Source organism: Cetorhinus maximus, chromosome 6 (genome assembly GCF_964194155.1).
Source record: "Cetorhinus maximus chromosome 6, sCetMax3.hap1.1, whole genome shotgun sequence".
Lineage (NCBI taxonomy): Eukaryota > Metazoa > Chordata > Chondrichthyes > Lamniformes > Cetorhinidae > Cetorhinus > Cetorhinus maximus.
In genome coordinates, this window is record NC_135884.1 from 76,741,950 (window position 1) to 76,762,867 (window position 20,918).

The 20,918-nt window shown below is 43.1% G+C and overlaps 1 protein-coding gene across 5 annotated transcripts in view; it reads left to right on the plus strand.

The window, feature by feature from the left end:
• The first annotated feature begins 78 nt into the window (after positions 1-78).
• nckipsd (NCK interacting protein with SH3 domain) overlaps positions 79-20,918 on the plus strand; it is a 179,350-nt gene continuing 158,510 nt past the window's right edge. For 3 of the 5 annotated variants that reach the window (XM_078543876.1, XM_078543877.1, XM_078543879.1), the window contains exon 1: positions 79-345. In XM_078543876.1, the coding sequence (XP_078400002.1) occupies positions 175-345 (171 nt within the window). In that variant the 5' untranslated portion in view covers positions 79-174. Of the gene's footprint in view, positions 346-9,487; positions 9,658-10,579; positions 10,650-10,740; positions 10,971-11,058; positions 11,335-11,410; positions 11,619-20,918 lie in introns of all 5 variants that reach the window. The other 2 variants (XM_078543874.1, XM_078543875.1) reach the window with 2 other exon arrangements.

Sequence of the window (20,918 nt, forward strand, 5' to 3'; positions counted from 1 at the left end):
GTGATGCAAATAAGTGTCCCTTTAAAAGAGGAGTGTCCCTTTAAGACGTTGCGTGGCGCTGAGCCGCAGTGAGGGGGAGGGGAAGGTGCGCGCGCAGCCCGAGCTCGGAGGGATAGAGTGTGAGAGAGGGAGCGGGGGTGAGAGAGAGAGAGCCGAGCCGCCATAGCCGACGCAATGTACCGCGCTCTCTACACCTTCCACTCGGCGGAGCCGCACTCGCTGCATTTCACGGCCGGTGAGAGCTTCGTCATCCTGGAGCGGAGTAACCAGCACTGGTGGCTGGCGTCTAAGAGCAGCACCGGGGAGGTGGGCTACATCCCCGCCTCCTACATCCAGAAAGACGAGGTGAGGAGCGCTGCTGGCCGGGGCCGGGACTCGGGGCCGGGGGAGGGACTCGGGGGCCGGGACTCCCTCATTAGTATGCAGCGGAGCGCGGCGGGAGCGGCCTTTCCCGCCCCCTCATTGCAGGAAAGGCCGGGCGGCGACAGGCGCCTCCTTCCGGGGACAGGGTGCCTGTCACCGGCAGCTTCACCATGGCTGCGGGCAGCGCTGGGTACGTGGACTGGGCAATGCCCACGGCCGGCCACCGACCGCCTTGGTGTGTGTGGGCACTGCCCACAGCTGGACACTTATCCCCTTATGTGTGGGCACTGCCCACGGCTGGACACTGACCCCCTGCTGTGTGTGGGCACTGCCCACGGCTGGACACTGACCCCCTGCTGTGTGTGGGCACTGCCCACGGCTGGACACTGACCCCCTTGGTGTGTGTGGATAGTGCCCACGGCCGGACACTGACCCCCTTGGTGTGTGTGGATAATGCCCACGGCCGGACACTGACCCCCTTGGTGTGTGTGGATAGTGCCCACGGCCGGACACTGACCCCCTTGGTGTGTGTGGATAGTGCCCACGGCCAGACACTGACCCCCTTGGTGTGTGTGGATAGTGCCCACGGCCGGACACTGACCCCCTTGGTGTGTGTGGATAGTGCCCACGGCCGGACACTGACCCCCTTGCTGTGTGTGGATAGTGCCCACGGCCGGACACTGACCCCCTTGGTGTGTGTGGATAGTGCCCACGGCCGGACACTGACCCCCTTGGGGTGTGTGTGGATAGTGCCCACGGCCGGACACTGACCCCCTTGCTGTGTGTGGATAGTGCCCATGGCCGGACACTGACCCCCTTGGTGTGTGTGGATAGTGCCCACGGCCAGACACTGACCCCCTTGGTGTGTGTGGATAGTGCCCACGGCCGGACACTGACCCCCTTGGTGTGTGTGGATAGTGCCCACGGCCGGACACTGACCCCCTTGGTGTGTGTAGATAGTGCCCACGGCCAGACACTGACCCCCTTGGTGTGTGTGGGCGCTGCCCACGGCCGGACACTGACCCCCTTGGTGTGTGTGGTAGTGCCCATGGCCGGACACTGACCCCCTTGGTGTGTGTAGATAGTGCCCACGGCCGGACACTGACCCCCTTGGTGTGTGTGGATAGTGCCCACGGCCGGACACTGACCCCCTTGGTGTGTGTGGATAGTGCCCACGGCCGGACACTGACCCCCTTGGTGTGTGTGGTAGTGCCCCTGGCTGGACATTGACCCCCTGGTGTGTGTGTGGGCGCTGCCATGGGACAGACACTGACCCCCTTGGTGTGTGTGGGCACTGCCCATAGCCGGACACTGACCCCCTTGCTGTGTGTGGATAGTGCCCATGGCCGGACACTGACCCCCTTGGTGTGTGTGGATAGTGCCCATGGCCGGACACTGACCCCCTTGGTGTGTGTGGATAGTGCCCATGGCCGGACACTGACCCCTTTGGTGTGTGTTGGCAGTGCCCATGGCCGGACACTGACCCCCTTGGTGTGTGTTGGCAGTGCCCATGGCTGGACACTGACCCCCATGGTGTGTTGGCAGTGCCCATGGCTGGATACTGACCCCCTTGGTGTGTGTTGGCAGTGCCCATGGCTGGACACTGACCCCCTTGGTGTGTGTGACCATGCACATGGCTGGACACTGACCCCCTTGGTGTGTTGGCAGTGCCCATGGCAGAACATTTACCCCTTTGATGTGTGTGGGCACTGCCCACAGCTGGACACTGACCACCTTGGTGTATGTGGATTGTGCCCATGGCCAGACACTGACCCCCTTGGTGTGTGTGGATAGTGCCCACAACTGGACACTGACCCCCCTAGACTGTGTGGATAGTGCCCACGGCCGGGCACTGATCCCCTGGTGTGTGGGCACAGCCCACGGCTGGACAGTTGCCCCCTGGTGTGTGTGGGCACTGCCCAGGGCAGAGCCTTTGACCCCCTGGTGTGTGTGGGCACTTCCCATGGCTGGATACTTCCCTACTGGTTTGTGTGGGCACAGCCCAGGGCTAGCCACTTGCCTCCTGTTGTGTGCGGGCACTGCCCAGGGCTGGGCACTTGCCTCCTGGTGTGTGCGGCTATTCCCTGGAGGCGGGTGCATGTTTTCCTTGGGAAAAGTTGGGTGTTTGCTGTTGCAACAGGACTGTACCCTCATGTTTTAGTTGGTAAGATGTGTGGCTCCTGCACTGGCAATGCCCATTGGACAACTTAACCCCTGCTGGGTAATTTGCCAATGAGGCTAATCTGAAACTCTGGTTAGTGTGAAAGAGCAGGAGTGCCAATCATGGCATGGGTTATACTTACCTTTCACACAAATAAAAGAAAGCTGGGAAATTTGTCAGCCAACAGGGGTACAGTTTATTGTTTGTGAACAGAGTTTTGAACGTTTACATTGATTATTAAACATGGTGTTCTGATGCTGTCTGAAATGTTCTATTTTGTGACATTGTTTTTAACTTTTACATGTGATCCTGTGAGCAGTGTAATTAACAGTCGTGTTGAGAGAATGAACAATGATGATAAGCACGTGGGAGCCATACTTACTGTTGTTTAAACCTTAAATAGTACGTCACAGAATCAATACTGTCGAGTTTAAGACATCTACTCACACAAAACTGTCCATTTGCCATTTGGATTTGCAGCAAACTTCTTCACTCTGTGCGCTGTTCAAAAACTTTGATCACGACTTGTGGTATTCTCGACTTAAATACAGTCTGCTCACATCTTCCAATTGAGAAAGCGTGTGGGCGTCCAATCAATATCTTGTGCTCAGTATTTCACTGCAGTGCCAGAAATGACGTTGCTATTAACCATGTTGTTCAGCATTTGTGAAATGTTTTACCCAGAACTCACTGGTGTGAACAGTGCTTGTGAATTATAGTACTCGCACTGAAGTAAAAGAAAAGCCTTTTATGTACTGTCACCGGTGTGATATCCTAACAACAGCTCAGTATATTATTAGAAATGGAAGTAGGCTACTTACATTATGCAGAATGATTCCCTGTGACCTCAGTGACCCTGGTTCAATTACATTTCTGCTGTAGTGGCTTTTGACACTGATGCAGAGTTAGGTGTGACTGTAAGAAGGGTGAAATTAAAGACAATGCCTAGTTCATTGTCAGAGATCTGATCGATTAGCTGCTGATTGGGCATTTGTCCCAGTTGATGACCTGTACTAAAAGATTGATGACTAAATTTACAATGTGGTACTGCAAGGGCTCTTTAATGGGAGCACGGTCTCACTGTGTAGTAATAGCTACAAGTTTCTGAGCATTCGCCTTCTCTTTTGGAATGGTGAACTTCAAGATAATGACAGCACTCTTAAAATGTTGTGCTTGAATCCCTATTTGCTATACAAAGATAGAACCATTGTGTTCTGCCAATCCATACAAATCAGTTGAAGCTGGAAATAGCATGTTCAGCATGTTTTGTGTTTTTTCCGTATTTACCTGCATTTTGCAAGTTGTTATTCTTGCTTCGGTAATTGCTGGCTTTCAAAACAAAATGCAGTTTCTCCTGACTTTTTCAAATTCTGTTTAATTAAAATCTTTAATTTTATTCCATTTGCAATGTCTGGCCGACATTTTTCTGTATAAATGTCACTTGCTGGAGTTTGCAAAGATCCTGTGATTGTCTTGTCTTGAATAAGTAAAGATAAATATTCAGATTGGCTGATTTTTTTTAAATGTAAAAAGCAAATTGGTTGTCCATTTCAAAGCTCAATGTAGTTCTATGGAGTTAATGGTTCAAATTGATTGGGATCTTCTGTTCTGTCTGACATCTGCAGTAATCCCGTATTTCATTGAGGATATCTCACTGGTGACAGTGAGTTGGCCATAACTCACAAATGCGGTGGGCGCGAGTGAGTTATGGTGGTCCTTTGCACGAGTGAGTGCGTATGCCTGGAACTTTGAGCTCACTGGTGAGGTATGCTGCATTATTCTATGGGAGTGAACGACCCCTTCAATCTTCACACACCTTTTCAATTCAAATCCTGAATGCGCATGATAGGGCTTGCCAGGTGCTGTTATAAGATCATTGACTTGTATGGTTGGTGAACCCTCTCACTTCTTTCAAATGTTTTAATACCAGTAAATAGTGCCAACATTGTTCACTCTCTTAGAATTTAAACAAAAAAATTCCAGATGGTGGTGACTTTAAATTTTGACCAAAATTCAAAGTTTGTAACAGTTAAAACTTTAAAGTGGGGGTAAGAGATGTGTTCTTTTAATTCAGCTTTTTCTAAATCGAAGTAGCCAGTCAGCCAGCTCACAATATTTGTTAATTCAAGGAGGAGAAATCCTTAATCTTGAGGCATAAGATCTTGAATTATTCCATTCCTCTTCTTACTGAATGGCACATCTTCCCCCATCTACAGATGGGATAACTGGCTGCCGCAGTATCTCTTGTTAATTAATAGCTGGCTGGGCTTTTAAGATAAAAAGTAATGTAACAAATATATTATCACCTGGGGTTACCAGGCAATTGTGAATTTCAACCCCTGCTTTAATGTTAAATGTGTGCATGTCACATGTATTTGACCAGCGTATTGGCTATTATTGCATGTTTTGAATTGATTTATTTTGTCAGTATTCTAGTTTTGTTGTGTGGGCATCTAGTAATTTGTTAAACCGTCCTTTATTTAACTTTTCTTTAAAATGAGAGTGCCGTTTTCCATCTACATATCTTCATCTTTTATTTTTGTTGGATATTTTTCCACTTCCAACTTCAAGCAGATTGAAAGAGTTGCTTTAAATTGACATTGGTAAATATTTCCTAGAAGTGAGGGACAGCTTAATTTTCACAGCCCACATGATGACTGCTGCAGGGCCGTGACCCTTGGGCATCACACAAAATTCAGGAGGTCTCGCAGTTTCCAAGTTTCGTTGGCAAGCACGAAAGACCCATAATTCATTAATGCCATTGGCACAAGTGAGTTGTAAGGGTCTTGCCTTGCATGTGCAAGAATTGTGGCACTGTGTCACGTCATTGGCAGTGTATTATTCATTCTGTGATTGTTATTCTGGTCAGTTTGCAAAGCCTAGAAGTAAACATAGTGTGTTGGAGATGAAGCCTCAAGGGTCTGATAATGAATTGGTTATTAACGAACATATTTGTCACTGCCGTGCAATAGCAGTTTAAAAACAATTTTGTTGTTTTCTTGTGTGAAGGAAGTATTTAGAAGATTGCAGCGGTTCATTTAAAAGCCCAGTGATTATGGGGATGAATGTGGGAGAAACCAGGGCAATAGTATCTGCCATGGTTTCTCATGATGTGACTTCTGCTCGAATAAATTCACTTATTAAACAAATCCCTTTTCTCTGTCTGAGTACAGAGTTGAGGACATTTAAAACCACACTCAATTCTACTAATTCACTATAATGGCAGGATGTCTTGCCTTTAACTAAAGAATGAAGTGATGGGGATAATCAAATTGGGTCACTAGTGTTTGCTTCTACTTTTTAAAACTGAAAACGGAAGAATGTATGTGAATTCACTTTCTAATGGAAAGAGGTGAACAGTAGGTGTTTGAGCACCAGAAAGGTAGTTAGATATACACAGTCATGTATCCAGCAAGCAGAGTGATCTTCCTGTTTTATCTCGAAACTGAGAATAACTTGTGTTGCTGTGTAGTTTACAAAGAACAGTTTGAGGGGGGTGATGCTCAATACCAGTCGTTCCTGTCATTGTGATGCATTCCTTTAGATGTTTGTTCTATCTTGTGACTGTTTTGTCCATTGCCTAATGTGATGCTGTATGGGCAGTGGTATTGGGACAGTTAGCTGCATTGTAGACAGGAGAATCTCATGTTTGCAGAGACAGTGCTGTATGTTTGGGAGCAGTTTCGAAATGTGCTGTGTTATTGGGGATTCTCATGTTTTTCACAATTGCTTTGTGTGTTTTGCATTGCTGTTGTCGAATACTGCTTGCCATTGAAAATGCAGGATTAAGCTTGTGGTTAAGGTTTAAATGTTCTGTGTTATAAACTAGCCCTGTGCATCAGAACTCTTTGTTTATATGTTACATAGAGGAGCTCAGCATGTTGAGAGATTGGCTGCTGACATTGTGTAACTGGGAAAGCAGTGCATAGGGATTGTTCTTAAAATCAGGATTTTTAAAACCCATTTATCAGTTCTTGTGCACTGTTTTTTTTGAACATGAGCTTTGCTTGCCCAGGGTTTCTGCTGCAGCTGGGATTTGTTTTCTTTTTTCTCTTGAAACCTAAAGGTACTTGCAGTTGGGCCATAACTGCATTTGGTGCTGTATTGCTTACCTTGCTGTTCTCGATTTTTTTAAATTGGATATTGGTCTATCAAACGTTTACAGTGAGTAGCTGAGGCTTATGCATCCCAGGTACAATTCCTGGTCTGTGCCGAGTAATTTGATTTCAGCTGTGGAAGTAGTAAGGTTCTACCACAACTGTATGGAAGCAAAATACTGTGGATGCTGGAGATCTAATATAAAAACAGAAATGCTGCAATAACTTGGGTCTGGCAGCATCTGAGGAGAGAGAAACAGAGTTAAGGTTTCAAGTCCAATGATGACTTCTCTTCTGAATAGGACTCTTCCAAAGAAGAGCCATTGGACTCAAAATGTTAACTCTTTCTGTTTCCATAGACTGCTGAGATTTTCTGGCATTTTCTGTTTTTATTTAAGGAGTCAATGCATTCGGGTCAGGAGGAAATTCTTGAGGGAGGTGAACAATGGTCAGAACTGTAACTGGTAAAGGCAGACCTCTTTTTGTGGGATTTACTGAAAGGCAGTTGTATTTGGACTTCTCTTGCTCTTTATGTACTGTTGAAAATGAAATTTAGCTTCTGTGTCGAGTATAGAGGTTAATAAAGCCTTGTTTAATGGCATATCAAGAAAGCGTACTCAAATAATTTTTAAACTGTTTTTGATCAACGGAGTAATGTTTGTTCCATCATTGGTTACATAAGCCAAGGATAGGGAGTTGTGATAATTTACACCCTTTGCACAATGAACTCTGCATTTCTTGAAAACTATTCTGTTCATAAAGAGAAAACTTGCATTTATGTAGCTTCTTATTGCATGTCTCTGATTATCCCAAAGAGCTTTATATTGAAAATAGAATAAAAGGTGCCCTTGTAGAAACAATGGGAAGGATGTTATTTGATATTGGTATTATTAATGTTTATATTTAGGAATTTGCTAGCCACGTTGCTCTCCTGTCATTATCTGACTCACAGCACACTATTGGCTTCATAGACCGAGAATTTAGTGGGTCTTAGATCTGACAGTGGATTTAAACGACTTAGTGTAAATGTGCCGTGGGAACTGATCCCTTATGGCTGTGCTCTGCAGCCATTTCTCTGTATGACACTCAGTGGACTAGATGTAGGAGAACAGTAAAAGAAATATCACTCACCAGAGGGAAAACAATTTCAGATATAAAGGCAAAGCTAGAAGTGAACTTTAAAATTTACAGTTGCTGTGGCAGTTATTGGGTATTTAAGCCTCAGCAGCATTTGAGTCAAGTTTTAGTTGTAAATTCTAATTTAGTAGCGAATTACAGTTTGATTTTGCTAGGCTGGGGGCTGGTTGTTGTGTCCCTCTCCTTTATTTCTTCGGGCACTTCCTCTGTTCCTTGCCAGTGAAAAAGACTTAATGCATTTTTGTGCATAGCAATGTGAGTCGCCATTCAGCCCATCAATCTTGTTCCTCAATTCTATTTGGTCATGGCTGATCTGTAGCTTGACTGTTTCCCCATATATCCAGATATTTTATTGTTAGAAGACTCTGTGCAATTACAGAACTTGGGGTGATGTAAATCTATACTTGGCAGCAAATCTAAGTGGGGGAAGAGCAATGTATGTGTCTTTGTCCTGATGTTTTATCTATGATTTTGATTCTTGTGCTGAGAGTTTAATTCTCACCCTATTCCAATTCTGTTCATCTCCTTGACTTTCATAATGGCATTAACCTTTATAAGCTGGTACGGCACATTTTGAAAAGTTAATATGAGAATAAATCTATCTTCTAATCGCCCTCTGTTGAAATGTGTGGCATCTGGGATTGTTCTGGGTGGGTTGTGTCATAGTTGAGCTTTGATGTGACCTGATTGTAGAAATGAAACCAGAAATAAAAAGTAAACCAGTTCTAACAATGAATATATTTTGGACAGCAGTAATTTCCAGCCTTGGCTGAACAAGCTGTGAAGGGCAACTTTTCTAATCAGTCTTAGGCTACCAATGAATACTTTTGCTGTAGGCTGCATTTGTAGAGGCATTTGTTGCTAGCTGTGTATAAATTGTATTTTTAAGTTATTTTCAATCTGATTTTTTTTAATTTTGCATAACTTAAACATTGCATGTAAATGGCCCATTTATGTTGCGTAGATGTAACACACAATATAAATATTTGTTCAATTATTTTGGACTTGAAAATTGAGTGGTAAAGATGTACCTTAAACCTTGGAGAGAAAAACTAGTAGGAAAATGCACCACAATGTAACAGAAAAATGAAATACATTTTGAAAGCTTTTTGCTTATAACTTTCATTTAAATAGTGATGATAGAAAGATAATTTCTGATGGTATTTTTACATTAATGCTAATTATAAGTCTCTGAATTTTTTTTTACCAGTGCTGCAGTTTATCTAAATTGGGCCCAACTAATGCTGCAGGATATGGCAGAAATGTAAAATGGTCTTACAAACATTAATAGTGATAAAACATTTAATAGTTCAAATGCATTGGTGAATGCAGCTCTCGGTTAAGACTGAAACGCCTTGCCTATGAGTTAGTGTATTGTAGATTTCCTGTATTTATGGAGGAAATACATTTGGGTTTGTGGGAAGGGCGGGTGAAGGGATAAATGTGCATGTCAGGGTGATATTTTGCATTTTGGCCTTCTGGCGCATGTACAGAGTAGGCAAGGGCAGCATTTCCACTGACAAGTACAAACGCACTTCCTAAAGAATTATTGTGTGGTCATGTGTGCTTGCTGTTCTTTTCTGCCCGCTAACTGACACTGAAACAAGAGTTGCCCCCTCCTGTGTATTTTATTTTAAAAAGTAGCCTGCGGTCAGTTTTAAATCAATCAGGGCTCCGGAACTGTGGTCTTTAGTTTTCAATCTTTTTTTGGTGGTCTTGGGGACTTGAGGAAGCTTTGCGGCTGCAGTGGGGAAAAGACTGCTGAAGCATTTGAGAATCGACAAATGTATTCGTTCACAAGATGGGCAACTTTGGAGGAACTCAGCAAGGCTGTGGAAGGACCAGCTGGTTTTGATGTGCAGTTGTGACGCTAAAAGGGTGCAAGTTAAGTTTTGAAAGGTAAGAGGAAAATAATATATAGTGTGTTTTTAAATGTGTTTTTATTCCTTTCAATAAAATTTATACAGTACTGTGGGGTAGTAAAGACTTTGACGGCGACATAAAACTTGAAGTTTTCAATTTAGGCTTTTGAGTTTTCAGTGAACATTGCAGAGCTTGACATTTCGGGTGGAAATGTATGTTTGAGAAATTCCACAAAACAATTCATTATTACAGGACAACAGTAGAGATAGGCAGCAATTAATTAATAGTACACATAGGAGTAATATGTTATTGTGCAAAGGCTGCAAAGCATTGTGATGAAATTGAACATATGATTTGTGAAGGCGTTTTAGTGTGTTTGTATGATTGAATAATGGAGAATTAGTTGTTGATTGGATAAAGACAGCCAACAAGATTTTTTGACCTGTTTCTATTTTGTTTACACAGAAGTGTATAAGTGTAAGGAATGGGGCAGTGTTTTTTGAATAAGTTTCTTAGTCTCCACAATTACTAACTCACTAGTATCATTGCAATATTTGCTATCATCGGCAATCCACTCCATTAATTCCAATGGTACCGAAGAGCCCCAGTGTCTCAGAATGAGCAAAACAGGTTAAGTTGGCATATGGATGGTTCAAATTTAGCAGCTTCCCTAGAATGAGTGTGTCTTGGGTAATTACATTTCTAATTTAACTAACTGAGGATTGATTTGGAACTGAAGCATTAGCAAAGACAATGCTAAGAAGTAAGTTCTAAATTTAAGAACCCACATGGATATTGAAATATTAATGGAAAAGCCAAAAGATGAAACCGGTCAAATGATTTAAAAGCTTCTATTGTTCATAGAAGCAGAAAGGATAAAAACACATTTAAAATTTATCATTCTTTTATTTAAGCATTTCGTATTTTATTTTTAACTTCATGTTTCACATTTTTCCAGTTTGGATGGACATGCAATGCATCGCTCTATTTTAGAATTGTTTCACCGTAAAACTACAAGATCATCTGAGGTAATAATTTTGATTTTTTAAAAAATGTTTTTAATGATTTAGTTTTAAAAATTATCACTTCAAATGCAATCTCCACGTCTTTCCTTTGCAGAATGCTGAAGGGGATTTTGCTAATGGCCATGAAATTGATGAAGATGATGACAAAGGAGCAGATAACTATACCAATTGTTTTGATGATGAACTGAAGGAAACTTCTGACATCGATTTTGGAGCAGTGAAAAAATGTAAAGGAAGTAACTGTGGAATCAAGTCATGGATTCAAATGGACCCACGGTTGTTCTGTTTTCTATATGATGAGCAGCAGAACAAGTGCTATTGCAAGTAAGCATAACTATTTAACAAGCAGGTATTATTGAAAATTCATTGAGATAATGCCACAAAAAATCTTTATCAATGTGTTCTATTTTAGAGTCTGTGTTGATAATAGCATTACTGACACAGAGTGGACAAGTGGTAGGTCTCAACCACAAGGTGGGTGGAAAAAAGATTACTTGCTTCGCCACCTGGCCAGTAGGGAACACCTTCAGGCACTGTCGGTTCCATTAAATGCAGCCAACTGGGAGAAGGCGCTGTTTACTGATGCTCTGAACAGTGACTCAAAAGAGGACGTTGTCCACCTCCTCAGAAATGTTCTTTGGCTAATCAAGGAACAGTTACCCATATCCAAAGCTAAAAGCCTACACAGGTAAAGACTGTTTCTACAGATTCTTTTCTCTTATGTGCTGTTTCCATCTTTTTCTCACAATCATTTTTTATTTTAGGTTAATAGAGAGCCATGGTGTATCATTGGGTAGACGCCACAGAAGTAAAAATTATAGCTGGCAGTTTGTTGCAGCTCTTAATGAACCTGTTGAGGCAGAAAATTTAATAGCATTAAAACAAGCCAGAGTTCATTCTCTGATTGTTGACGAGAGTTCCGATATTGCCACTGAAAAGCACCTGATGATGTACACAAAATTTCTTGCAAAGGTAAGACTCTTAATTTACCTACACGGGTGGGGGAGGGGGGAATTTATATTGTCAAAACGAGTATCTGTCCAGCAGAAAGCTCGCAACAAACTTGGCTGCTCTTGCTAATAAAAGTATTTATTTCAAGACAGCAATTCACAAAAGCTGTACTGTCGTTATGATTCTAGCATGGTTACTCTTTCTGTGGATTTCGACCAACTTCAATGAATTATGTGTGGATTCTTTTTTTGGAAGTAGAGCAAAGTGTAGATCTGTGACCTATTTGTTTTCAACACTTTTGACATTTTCTGCAAAGCATATCCACAACATTTACATAAACATCAACCATCAACCATTTCTTACAAAAATGGTGCTGCTTGTATGAAAGTGATCTGGATTGGTAATGAGACAGTATTGAACTGAATTCTAATGATGTTCAGCGAGTTGTATCGATTTTGTTTGGCATATTCTCTTTGGGTTCTTCCTGGCTTAATTTAGATTTGGGTATTGGTATTTGCTGGTGAAATTCAAGATGGTGTCTTTCACATGATGGTTAGTATCGATTGAAGGAGAAGAAAACTAAGAAACAACATTTCTCCCTACACATTTTATATTTTTAATGGCTTTAAATAAAACAATTATTTTTCAAATATCTGGAGCAGTCACTGGTGGTGTGCTTTTGCATTTTTTTTTTCCTCCTTACTCATACACACTCCCCTCTCCTCCCAAACTCACCCTGCCCAGGCACTCCTGCTCTGCACGTGTTATCTTGCTCCCTCCTCCCCACCCCTTATCTCTCTGTCGCCTCTGCCCTCTGCATTTGTGACAGTTTGTATTGGTATGTGGGATTGATGAGACGTATTTAATATCATCCCTTGCATTGAATAAAGCTCGACAAAGAAGGTAAACTTATTGCCTAGAAACTGCAAATAGGACTGGATCACAGAATTATTACAGCTTATATTGCACCCAATAACCTCAACTTAAATCTGACAAGTTTATATTGTCTCTGTCACTGCAATGTACCTTAAAATTGCATATAACTTGCTACAATAGTTTACTTGGATGTGGTAGCTGGTGAACTTGTTACCAGGCCTCTGTCTCACAGTTTGAATTGACTTGCCTTTGTTTCTTTCATTACCCTTTTCCTTCAGATACTGTGTTTCTTCTTTGTCAAACATAAACATGAATTCCCAATTTGTTCCAACTTAACTAAGTACTTTTTATCCAGAAAATTTATAGTTGTAACATCAAACTTGGAAGGGGCACATGAGATGAAGATGGGGTGAAGTTCCTGTTGACACTGATCTTGCTCCTATGCTTGCTTCTGTTACATTAACCCCTCCCTCACTGCATCCAACTGTACCTTGAACCATCCTAATGTATTTGCCTCTGCTTCTCTCCCTGGCAGACCAATTCATACATTTATCGCTGAGACAAGGTGTTCTTCCTGATATGTTTGAATGTTTCTTCCTCAAATTGCATGCTTTAACACCAATTGAGCAGGCTGACACTGGCTCATATTCTTGGGAAAAGAAAATCGTTAAAGGACCATCTCCCTTTAGATGGTTACTATCACAGCATTGGATACATCCCCAAGTGGCCATTCTCACTCCTGTATGGCTTCACCTTGAAGCATCAGTTCTTTTTTCCCAGCCTGGGTAAATATTTATCTTGTGTAAAAGTTAATAGCAACACATTCTGCAGTGAAGCACATTTCTTTCAATTATTCTAGTCAATTGTTCAATTGTTACTGTTAAAAAATTTTAGATCTTTGTTTTGTCGTTTACCCAAACGTTTTGTATTTTAACTTGTGGCCAACTTGCTGACCACTAATAAAGACACATTCAAATGTTCCACTAGATGCTAGTGTGTTTAAGGTTGTCATGTCAACATGATCTGGTGGTGTGTAGCCTATTTTTTGGCCTCTTTGCCTGTACCAGATGGGATTAGCTTTGATGGTTGCAGGATACTTTATGATGATTTATCCACCTAGATCTGCCCATCATTGCAGTTCTAAGCTAGGCTTTGAAGTCCTTATCATGTGGTTACACAAAGAAATACACTGAAGTTGCAGCACAACAGCAGACCATTTGGCTCAACCAATCTGCGAAGGCATTTATTCTCCACTTGAGCAAGTGGTCCTAATTACAGCTGCCCCTCATTTGCATATCCCCATTCACCCTCCTATTTAATTTTTATTTGAATGTCAATAGTTACTGCCTTAATCCCTAAATCGAAATAAATTCTACAACCTGGCAACTGTGTGAAGGCATTCCTCCCATCTGTTCTAAAGCTCTCCTGTTTAATCTTCTGTTTATGGTTCCTCATTCTCGACTCCTTAACTAATGTCTGCTTCTATCTACCCTGTTTTATTCTTTCATAATTTTATGCACTTATCATATTGCTCAAAATTATGCATTGTCCTAGACTGTCATATTTGTACTTCCTCATACCAAGAGTGGTGACGTTGTTTGACAATCGAATACTTGTAAGTCAATTTAGACTGACTATACTGGGACCACTTGACACCACTTTCCTTTGACAATCAATCTACTCAGTGCTGCTTATTCCATTCCCCAGTAGAACCAAATCTGCTCATTTATTCCACCTGATGCTACTTAGGGACAACTAACACTGGGCTTTGGGGGCCACTCAGTCTTTCAGTGTAACTGGATATCTGATCTAGTGATGCCTAACACCAATTGCGATTTTGTCCTGTTATTGGTTGAAGATACAGTAGGATGCTGAGAGGAAACTCTTTCGAGTTATCAACAGTCACAGATTGCAACTCTTTCGAGTACAATCACAGTTCTTGGTTTCCGGGAGTGGGACATGAACCCACAATCCTCTGGTTCAAAGGCGAGGGTGCTGTGAACTGAGCCACAGCTGACACCTCCATGCTGAGAGGAAGATGTTAACGTAAAGTGAGGCAATCCAATTGAAGTTTTTGAGTTAATTTGCTTGGTGGATAAGGAAGTATCTATAGCTGTTATCCAATAGAGACTTCTAAAGGGAATTTAAGATTTTCAGAAGACATTGTTAACCAAGATAAAAATGCATTGTAACAGGAGGAAACATTGTAACATGGGTTGGATGGAAGGTAGGAGATGGAGTGTTGGATAAAGGGAATGAGATCATGATATTTGATGTGGTTTTCCTCTTGGGTTCCCTACTGGAGCCTTGGCTATTTACTATATATATCAGTTACTAGGATAAAGGAATAGAGAATTTTTTATTCTGTCATGGGATGTGGGTGTTGCTGGCTAGGCCAGCGTTTATTACCCATCCCTAATTGCCCATGAGCAGGTAGTGGTGAGCTGCTGCCTTGAACCGCTGCAGTCCATGTGGTGTTGGTACACCCACAGTGCTGTTAGGGAGTTCCAGGGTTTTGACCCAGCGACAGTAAAGGAACGGCGATATGTTTCCAAGTCAGGATGGTGTGTTGCTTGGAAGAGAACTTGCAGGTGGTGGTGTTCCCATGCATCTGCTGTCCTTGTCCTTCTAGGTGGTAGAGATCATGGGTTTGGGAGATGCTGTTGAAGGAGACTTGGCGAGTTGCTGCAGTGAGCCTTGTGGATTGTACACACTTCTGCTACTGTGCGTCAGTGGTGGAGGGAATGAATGTTGAAGTTGGTGGATGGGGTATCAATCAAGCAGGCTATTTTGTCCAGGATGATGTAAACCTTATTGAGTGTTATGAGAGCTGCATTCATTCAGGCAAGTGGGGAGCATTCTTTCACACTCTTGACTTCTGCCTTGTAGATGGTGTACAGGCTTTGGGGAGACAGGAGTTGAATTCCTTGCCTCTGACATGCTCCTGTATCCACAGTATTTACATGGCTAGTCCAGTTCAGTTTCTGGTCAATGGTAACACCCAAAATGTTGATAGTGGGGGATTCAGTGATGGTAATGCCATTGAATGTCAAGTGAAGATGGCTGGATTCTCTTGTTGGAGATGGTCATTGCCTGATATGAATATTACTTGCCACTTGTCAGCCCAAGCCTGGATATTGTTCAGGTCTTGTTGCATTTGGACATGGACTGCTTCAGCACCTGAAGAGACGCGAATGGTGCTGAACGTAGTGCAATCATCAGCGAACATCCCTATTTCTGACCTTATGATGGAAGGAAGGTCATTGATGAAGCAGCTGAAGACGGTTGGGCCTAGGACACTACCCTGAGGAACTCCTGCAGTGATGTCCTGGAACTGAGATGACTGACTTCCAACAACTAGAACCATCTTCCTTTGTGCTAGGTATGACTCCAATCAGCGGAGAGTTTTCCCCCTGATTCCCATTGACTCCAGTTTCAGTTTTGATGCCATACTCGGTCAAAAGTGGCCTTGATGTCAAGGGCAGTCACTCTCACCTCACCTCGGGAGTTCAGCTCTTCTGTCCATGTTTGGACCAAGGCTGTAATGAGGTCAGGAGCTGAGTGACCCTGGAGGAACCCAAATTGAGCATCATGGAGCAGCTTATTTCTGAGTAAGTGCTGCTTGATAGCACTGTTGACAACTGCTTTCATCACTTTACTGATGATCGAGAGTAGATTATGGGGCAGTAATCGGCCAGGTAGGATTTGTCCTACTTTTTGTGCAGGACATAACTGGGCAACTTTCCACATTGCCAGGTAGATGCTGGTGTTGTCGCTGTACTGGAACAGCTTGGCTAGGGGCGCAGCACATTCTGGAGCACAAGTCTTCACTATTGCCGGAATATTGTCAGGGCTCATAGCCTTTGCAGTATCCAGTGCCTTCAACCGTTATGTAAGATTATAAAAGATTTAATAGCTGAGCACGTGGAAATCAGTGGCAGAATTGGACAGAATCAGCATGGATTTACCAAAGGGAAATCATGCTTGACAAATCTACTGGAATTTATCGAGGATGTAATTAGTAGAGTTGATGAGGGGGAGCCAGTGGATGTGGTTTATTTGGACTTTCAGAAGGCTTTCGACATAGTCCCACATAAGAGATTGGCGTGTAAAATTAAAGCACATGGGATTAGGGGTAGTGTATTGAGATGGATAGAAAACTGGTTGGCAGACAGGAAACAAAAAGTAAGAATAAACGGGTCTTCTTCCGAATGGCAGGCAGTGACTAGTGGGGTACCGCAGGGATCGGTGCTGGGACCCCAGTTATTCACAATATATATTAATGATTTAGATGAGGGAATTAAATGTAATATCTCCAAATTTCCAGATGACACAAAGCTGGGTGGGAGGGTGAGCTGTGAAGAGAATGCAGAGATGCTTCAGTGTGATTTGGACAAGCTGAGTGAGTGGGCAAATGCATGGCAGATGCAGTATAGTGTGGATAAATGTGAGGTTATCCATTTTGGTAGCAAAAGCAGGAAGGCAGATTATTATCTGAATGGCTATAAATTGAGAGAGGGGAATGTGCAACGAGACCTGAGTGTCCTTGTACACCAGTTGCTGAAGGTAAGCATGCAGGTGCAGCAGGTGGTAAAGGCGGCAAATGGTATGTTGGCCTTTATAGCCAGAGGATTAGAGTACAAGAACAGGGATGTCTTGCTGCAATTGTACAGGGCCTTGGTGAGACTACACCTGGAATATTGTGTGCAGTTTTGGTCTGCTTATCTGAGGAAGGATGTTCTTGCTATAGAGGGAGTGCAGCGAATGTTTACCAGACTGATTCCTGGGATGGTGGGACTGACATATGAGGAGAGATTGAGTCGATTAGGATTATATTTGTTGGAGTTCAGAAGAATGAGGGGGCATCTCATAGAAACCTATAAAATTCTAACAGGGCTAGACAGGGTAGATGCAGGAAGGATGTTCCCGATGGTGGGCCAGTCCAGAACCAGGGCTGACAGTCTGAGGATATGGGGTAGACCATTTAGGACTGAGATGAGGAGAAATTTCTTCACCCAGAGAGTGATGAGCCTGTGGAATTCATTACCCCAGAAAGTAGTTGAGACCAAAACATTGTATGCTTTTAAGAAGGAGTTAGATATCGCTCTTGGGATGAAAGGGATCAAAGGGTATGGGGAGCAAGTGGGAGCAGGCTATTGAGTTGGATGATCAGCCATGATCATAATGAATGGTGGAGCAGGCTCGAAGGGCCGAATGGCCTGTTCCGAGTTTCTATGTTTCTTGATATTACCTGGATTGAATCGAATTGGCTGAAGACTGGCATCTGTGATGCTGGGGACTTCCGGAGGAGGCTGATATAAATCATCCACTCAGCACTTCTGGCTGAAGATGGTTGCAAATGCTTCAACCTTACCTTTTGCACTGATGTGCTGGGTTCCCCCATCATTGAGGATGACAATATTTGTGGAGCTTCTCCTTCAGATAGTTGATTAATTGTCTACCACTATTCATGACTGGATGTGGCAGGATTGCAGAGCTTAGACCTGGTGTACATTGGTTGTGGGATCGCTTAGCACCATCTATTGCATGCTGCTTCAGCTGTTGTCGCTTCAGATTGGCACCCTTTTGTAGTTATGCCTGGTGCTGCTCCTGGCATGCCCTCTGCACTTTCCATTGAACCAGGATTGGTCTCCTGGCTTGATGGCAATGGTAGAGTGGGGGATATGCCGGACTATGAGGTTACAGATTGTGTTCGAGTGCAATTCTGCCGCTGCTAATGGCCCACAGCGCCTCATGGATGCCCAGTCTTGCTAGATCTGTTCGAAATCTATCCCATTTAGCTAGATGGTCGTGCCACACAACATGGTGGAGGGCACCTTCAATGTAAAGACGAGACTTTGTCACCACAAGGACAGTGTGGTGGTCACTCCTACTGATACTGTCATGAACAGATGCATCTGCGGCAGGCAGGTTGACGAGGATGAGGTCAAGTATGTTTTTCCCCCTTGTTGATTCCCTCACCGCCTACTGCAGACCCAGTCTAGCAGCTTTGTCCTTTAGGACTCGGCCAGCTCGGTCAGTAATGGTGGTGCTATCGAGCCACTCTTGGTGATGGACATTGAAGACATTCTGTGCTTTCGCTTCTTCCATGTGGCGTTCAATATATGGAGGGGTATTGAGGGAGATGGCGGGGTGGTAGATGATACCCAGCAGGAGGTTTCCTTGCCTATGTTTGACTTGATGCCATGAGACTTTATGGGGCCCGGAGTCAATGTTAAGGATTCCGCAGCGGCTCTTTCCCAACTATACGCTGCTAGGCTGCCACCTCTGGTGGTGTAAGGGGGATTGTCTATATGGTATGATGTGGTGAGTAAGACTATGTCAGGCTGTTGCTTGACTAGCCTGTGAGACAGCTCTCCCAATTTTGGCACCAGCCCCCAGATATTAGTAATCTAAATTGACCTTGGCCAGACTCCATCTAAAGCACTGCACTTTGGGAAGAACATATATTAGCTATGGAATGTGTACATTGATCACAATGGTAGTAGTTCTTAACTTTGTTGTAGCTTAATTGGTAGCATGCTTACCTCACAGTCATAAGGTTCCTGCTTCAAGTCCCACATGAGGGCTTGAGCACAAAAATCAAGTCTGACACTCCAGTGCAGTACTGAGGGACTGCTTCACTGTTAGAGGTTTGTCTTTCAGATGGGCGTTAAACTGAGCCCCATCTACCTACTCTGGCGGAAGTGAAAGACCCTGTGACTATGTTCCGAAGAAGAGCAGGGCATTTTCCCTGGCGACCTGGCCAATATTTATCCCTCAATCAACATCACAAAACAGATGGTCCGGCCATTATCACATTGCTGTTTGTGGGAGCTTGTTGTCTGCAAATTTTCTGTTGTGTTTCCTACATTACAACAGTGACTACACTTCAAAAATAGTTCATTGGCTGTAAAGTGCTTTGAGATGTCTGGTGGTGGTGAAGAAAAGTGCTAAATCAATGCAAGTCTTTCTTCCTTTCCAAAGGGATTACGTTCTAAGGAAAGGTTAGATAAACTGTATTTTCTTGAGTTTAAAAGTTGGTGGTTATCAATTGAGATGTTCAGTATAGTGGATACAAAATAACTTTCCTGTTGTGGGGGAATCTAAAACAAGGGGAACAGTCTTTTAATTTTTATTCTTTAACGGGATGTGGGGTCACTAGTATTGCTAGCATTTATTGTCCATACCCAATTGCTGTTGAAAAGGTGGTGGTGTGCTGCTCAGTCTATGTGGTGGAGGTAGAAGCAAAATTGTATGCAAAATACTTCACCATGCAGCACTTCCAGAAACTGTCCATAAACTGTTTGGTTCTGGACAAATAACACCATTGTTGTCTGTTATATATAAAAAAAGAGGCTCAATCTTGACCCTTCATCAGGACAGATCACTATTTCTGCTGATGCCTGATTTGCAGAATGATGCTCTGACCAGCTTGGATAACACAAAAACTGGTGTTGCGAGTTAGACAAGCACACAAGATAAAAGTTACACAGTTAACGCAGTCTTACAGAACAACCCTCAAAGAACACGCTTGGTCAAAAGTACACAATTAAATTACCTTTCTGGCAGCAACCCCTTGTAGATTTTTGACGATAAAAACCCAGTCTTTACTCTTTTCCTTTTTAAATCTCTGTAGAAACTCTTAGACAGAAAGCTAGCTAGAAATAAGAAGATACTATGAAGTCAGCTTTTAAATTTGTTTTTATCCTGGACATGCAGGTTTCTCCATGTTTTTCTGCTATTCCTTTATTTATCTGCAATAAAAAAAACATTTGAGCAGAGGAGGGATATGTTTTTGGTAATTGCTCACTGGCCTTACAGTTTCCATGTGTTTTAACAGCACAGCAGAGGACTCATCAATGGTGAGGCTGCATACTTACAGGGACAGACTGAACTATTTTACTCTCCTTTTCTCATTGCTGCTTATCAGCAGTGTAGGCTGAAAATGAGAGAAATGAAAAAGTGAGAAGCACACTCTTTTCAGCCACACACTAGGTGTATCTGTTCGGCGCACACATCTTCACCAGAGTTGCTCTACAGTGATGATGCAGCACTAGCTTTCCACACTGATGAACACCTGCAGTGGCAAATGGACAAATTTTCCTATCTTCAAAGAGTTTGGTTTGACCATCAGCATTAGGGAGATCGATGTCATGGTCCAGGATGTTACCATACCGTCATCTATCAGCATAGACAAAGTGATGCTGGAGGTGGTTGCTAGCTTGACATATTGAGGCTTCACAATCGCCAGCAACCTGTCGTTGTTGCTGAAATTAACACATGCATTGCAAAAGCTGCAACTATATCATATTCAAGCTGAGTAAGAGTGTGTGGAGGAACAAACTGCGAGTCTACCAAGCCTGTGTCTTCAGTGTTACCCTCTACAACATTGAGACCTGGGCAACTTGTGCTTGGTAGGAGTAAAGGCTGAACAGTTTTCTA